Below are 4,873 nucleotides of genomic sequence, written 5' to 3' on the forward strand. Positions count from 1 at the left end.
TGTAGCAGCAGCAGAAGTGGTGCAGGGGCAAGCACTTCCCTCCCTTCGGGTACCCTTCGCGTGTCTTGCACCAGTTGTCGCAATCCGGTATTTCCTGGCATCTTCCAGGGCACATGTACTGTGCCATTCCTGCATCCAAAACCTCAATGTCAAGGCCCCATTTGGAATGCATAAACTTAAATAGTAGTATGTGTTTAGTTTCTGCAGATTTCTTGTGTTCTAGATATGCCCTGAATGAAGTTTTAGGTCAAGCAATGCGTGTATTTGAATGACAGGTGCTTCTGACTTATGAGGACTACTAGAGTTAATCAGCTACGGCTTACACATGATGATTTAAAAATATAGGGATTGTAGAGACGGGAAATTCTGCTAATCTCGTATTCAGAAATACAGATTTGAATGGAGGGTTAGAGAGGCATACCTGATGAGGAAAGGAGGGCAGCACAAACTACAGCAATGACAAGGATATTGCAGATGACAGAGTGAAAGGTTGCAGCATCTGCACTCTTCTACTTAGAACCGTGGAAGTTAACAAGATATACCATGCTTTTACAGCCACACAAAACACCACTGCTGCGGTGTAAACCCAGGTCCTTGATTATTCTTGCTAATTTCCATGTGGATGTGCATAGTAACAAAATGAAAAAATTCAGATATTGATCAAAGAAGACATTGCAATCCATTTTACAGACGAATACTAGTATTAGAGAAGGCTATACAGAAGTTACTTGAGGCTTCAATATCTCAGACAGTTTCTTTCTCAAATCTCACATCAACTAGAAAGATGAGAACACCTTGGAATCTTGTTACTGTTTGCCATTTTTGAGTCCTGTTACTGCTGTAATCTTAGGTGCTGTTGGAGGTACACCTTCGATCTTATATCAGCCTGGGAGAAGATAACCAAATTAGTACTGAAAATACAGCTTCTGAGACGTGGAAACTTGATTTGCTTTCTTAATTCAACCTGACGCGTGGGCTCTGGAACACGATATTTACAGCAGTACTTCACTACCCCAATGGCAGAGTCGAGCAAAATGCGATGACCAACTGAGATGTAGATTGGCTTGGATGAACCAGGACAGGAGCGCATTGCCTGGGAAAAGTTGTTTGAGTTCATGTGCAACAACATCCATTTCTTTGACAGGAATATATGAAAAGAAAGAAAACTCCATAATATGTTTAGCTGTCTAATCGAAATTCCAGTCTAATATATAATCTCTTACCGCTCCCCATGTCGCCCCAGACTGTCCAGTCAATAAAATATATTCCTTATTACAGTTTTCTTTTGCTTCAAGCTGTCTTCTGACTTCAGATTGGTTAAGACCATCCACATGGTGCAACTGGGGCAATGAAAACACTGAGAATTTAGTCTTCCCTAAAAGGAGAACAGAGGGAGAAGAGCTGGAGACACTACAAAATTTTTTTTTTTTTGGAAAGCCGGTGAAATTAACCTACATTTTTTCCAACACCAATGGTCGGCAGGTCTGCAAGGACACCGAGATGGCATGCTAAACCAAAACCTGCAGAACATATATGTATGTTAGAGAATGATCCATTTGCACATATTTATTACTATAGCTAATGCAGCTTGCGACAAATATCATAACCTAACAAGATGTATTGTATTGCCAAGCTTACTTGCCAAGAGCTCCAGTGACTATGAGTCAACTTAGTCTTTCATAACCACAGGAATCACTTGGCATTAAGAACTAAGATCCATGTAAAAAATCAAACAACTGAACGTACATAACATATATGACTTAAGAACCTAATTTCACCCGTGCGGCGTACCTACTAGGACAAAACTTGCTATCCGCACCATACTATTACTTGAATACTGTATAAGTGCATAAGTGTGACTGTAATTAGTATGTTTACCTCGTGGATGGAGCAACCCATTTCCATCAACCATGAGTAACTGCCAAGGTAGATCAATAAACCTTAGAAAAGCAATAGGCAAAGACAGATAATTACTGTAAATCTGTAGAAAATGTTATATGCAGAATGAGAACACTGCAGATATGATATCTAAAATGAAAATTCACATGAAATTTTAATCTAAAACGATTAATTCTCATGGAGACCAAATGCTTGCATAGTGCAGTACTCTTTGCTCACGTCATCACAGCCAACAGAAATAAGAAGATATGCAACACCATGATGTACTTCAGAATGTATGTACTCAGAAGTCCTATTTCAGGACAAAACCATTTGAGATACTTCCTAGAAGTATGACCCCTATGCCATCTAGCCGAGGCATGATTGCAACCTTTTCTTCTATTACTACTGTTCCTGTTTGCTAACAAAAAAAAAAGTGCTGTATGGAATATCATGTTCTAAATTAGTGTTATCCGCCTAACCCAGAACACCAAACCACGATTAGTACAGTAGAAAGCACCACAACTTAAAATTTTACCTGAGGGTACAAATGCTGAGCATTGGTCTTCATCTTCTCCAGGAGTCCTAGAAGAATGGGAGCCTGCAACAGAATAAATTACTTATTTATGATACAAGTTGGTACATTTGAGTACTAAATGAATGCATACGAGAAAGATATGTTTTTCACAGATGTTTGCAACCCAATAAGTAATGTCAATAATGACTATTTCTCAAATGTTGTATGACAACTAGGCATTGCATTGATAATACTGACTCCTCTACGTCTCTATAGATAACAAGAACCTCCAAGTCATGTCATTTAGTAGATGGTATTGATTGGAAAATACAAAACCAGAAATGTTTGAGCCCTATTTGCACATTTTGCTGACTATTGTTGAAAACATAATAAACTATCTAACCATTGATGGCAGTAAGACATGACTTAGTACTGTAAAGCAAAGTGTCTGGCAGATAAACGTTAGCCCATTGACTTATTTATTTACTATCAAAAGCAAATTGTTGATGTCTATTCTGAACTAAAAGTTAGATACAAAGCGTCTGCCCGAGATAAAATGCGTGCGTCTGCAATTTTCTTGGCTCAAAACAAATCACCAAAAGAAGAGGGGATATGGTGTGCAATAATAATAATACCTCTCTGAAAGCAAGAAACCCAGGAATGTAGGGCACTTGCATCCGGACAACATCAAACTCCTCATGAACAATCTCCAAAGTTTGAGCATTGAGAACTACCAGCGCAGCACACGCTGTGGAAGGGCCTTCTTTCAGGAAGCTAATGTCAACCCCACCTATGTACTTCAGTTTGCCCCCTGTGGGATCACTCTGATCTGAATCCGAGCTCATCGAAGGTAGAGACCACCCAAAATCATCTTGAAGGATGAGCCTGCTCTTGAGCACATCCTGCGTCCTGCATCACCAATATGTAGGGACATGAATCAACTGAGAACCACCTTTTATGGATTCGACGACGAATTGGTACAAACCTCGCCCATTCTTGTTTCTGCAGCGCCGTATCAGAGCCATCTCCTTCTTTATCCATTCAAGTTTTGCTCCTGATTTTTGGTGGTTGAGGGATCTAGTGGGAAATCTTGCGTTCGTTCGGTAGCAGGTTCTCCGGATTGAGGAATCGATAGCTTCACCCTACGGTTATGCGGATTGAGGAATCAATAGCACAAAAGCTGCGGATTAGGACCAGATGAATGATGCTGGAAATAATTAAGAGGCAACGGATACTATGCGATTCTCACCTGTAACGGCGGCTGGCGTCAATCGATGCCTTGCCGGCGACGAGCTTTCATCTCGGGAACAGGCCGGCGACGAGCGATCTCTCTCTCTCTCGTGTCACTTTTTTTTGGGGAGCGATACTTCTTTTTTAGAAGTCGTTTGGAAGCCAGACTTTCATTTCATCTGTAGCATTTTGATGAATACATGTATTCATTTCATTTACATTGTAATTTCAGAAATGGACACTTATTTGGTTGCCACGAGAATTATAAATGATAGTAGAATTCAATATTGAATTTGTAAATGGCTTCCATGGAGAAACGTGATTGACAGGTTTCAGCTCGTAATTGTGTTTACACATGGCATCAGTTTGCTGGATTTCCTAAATGAAATGATGGCCCAATTCTATGGCAACCAAACAGCCCACCTATGAAATTTCAAAATGAATTCCAGGATTTCAGCGAAATCATTAGAAAAAGGCCGACCTTCACGAAGGGAAGACAACTTACTCCGCATGCGACAAGTGGCGCACTGTGGTGCCAAAAAATCCCTGGGAAGTGGTCTCCCTGCTCGCCACGTGTCGCAAGGGGAAGCAAGGTGGGGATGATAGAGGAGAGAGAAGGCAGATGGGGCTACGTTGTATCAGCTTTTCCCTTTATTTTTCTAGATTCGTTTTTTCAAAATAAAATATCTTGAAAACCGTAAGTCTAAATTACGATCCGTTTTCACTTTCGAGATCCTCGTGTCGAGATCTTCAAAACTAGATCCCATGTTGATGGGTTTCGAAATACTTTTTTTTCGTACTTCCAGTACTAGTATGGTTGTAATCGTGGTGTGTGCTCTACGCTATCTTCGTCTTCTACTGATAAGTACTTCTGTTTGCAGTGTATTTGATGCAGTTTTTCCCTTTACATAGTAAATGTACTTACTCGTGTGCGCTACTGTACCTGTGTTTTTGTCTTAGTACTTCCTCGTGTGCGCGACTGTACTTCTATACTAGTACTTGCTTATGTGCGTGATTGTATTTGCACTTGCTTGTGTGTGTGACTGTACCTGCTCTTGTGCGTAACTGTACCTGCTCGTGTGCGCGGCTGTACCTGCTCTTGTGCGTGATTGTACCTGCTCTTATGCGCGACTGTACCTGCTCTTGTGCGTGATTGTACCTGCTCATGTGCGCGGCTATATTTTGTACTCGTCCGACTGTGTAACTGTACTCGTGTATTGTACGTAAATATACCCGTGTTGTAGGTCG

The 4,873-nt window shown here is 40.9% G+C and overlaps 1 protein-coding gene across 4 annotated transcripts; it reads right to left on the minus strand.

Moving 5' to 3' along the window:
* Positions 1-422: 422 nt before the first annotated feature.
* LOC124684401 (endonuclease V) lies at positions 423-3,531 on the minus strand. 4 transcript variants are annotated; one of them, XR_006997007.1, is made up of 9 exons: positions 3,381-3,531; positions 3,031-3,304; positions 2,417-2,479; positions 1,879-1,918; positions 1,456-1,520; positions 1,224-1,340; positions 965-1,093; positions 729-886; positions 423-573 (listed from the first exon to the last, which is right to left on the minus strand). XR_006997007.1 is itself a non-coding variant. In XM_047218719.1 (9 exons), exons 1-8 carry the CDS (start codon positions 3,434-3,436, stop codon positions 833-835), a joined length of 798 nt encoding a protein of 265 aa, XP_047074675.1. In that variant the 5' UTR covers positions 3,437-3,531; the 3' UTR covers positions 575-607; positions 795-832. The 4 variants fall into 4 exon arrangements, 2 of the variants coding, with proteins under 2 accessions (XP_047074675.1, XP_047074674.1); XR_006997006.1 differs by lacking the exon at positions 423-573 and adding an exon at positions 575-607; XM_047218719.1 differs by lacking the exon at positions 423-573 and adding an exon at positions 575-607 and having other exon boundaries at positions 795-886.
* Between the last annotated feature and the right edge of the window lie 1,342 nt (positions 3,532-4,873).

The sequence above is a fragment of the Lolium rigidum genome, chromosome 1 (assembly GCF_022539505.1).
Source record: "Lolium rigidum isolate FL_2022 chromosome 1, APGP_CSIRO_Lrig_0.1, whole genome shotgun sequence".
Classification (NCBI taxonomy): Eukaryota; Viridiplantae; Streptophyta; class Magnoliopsida; order Poales; family Poaceae; genus Lolium; species Lolium rigidum.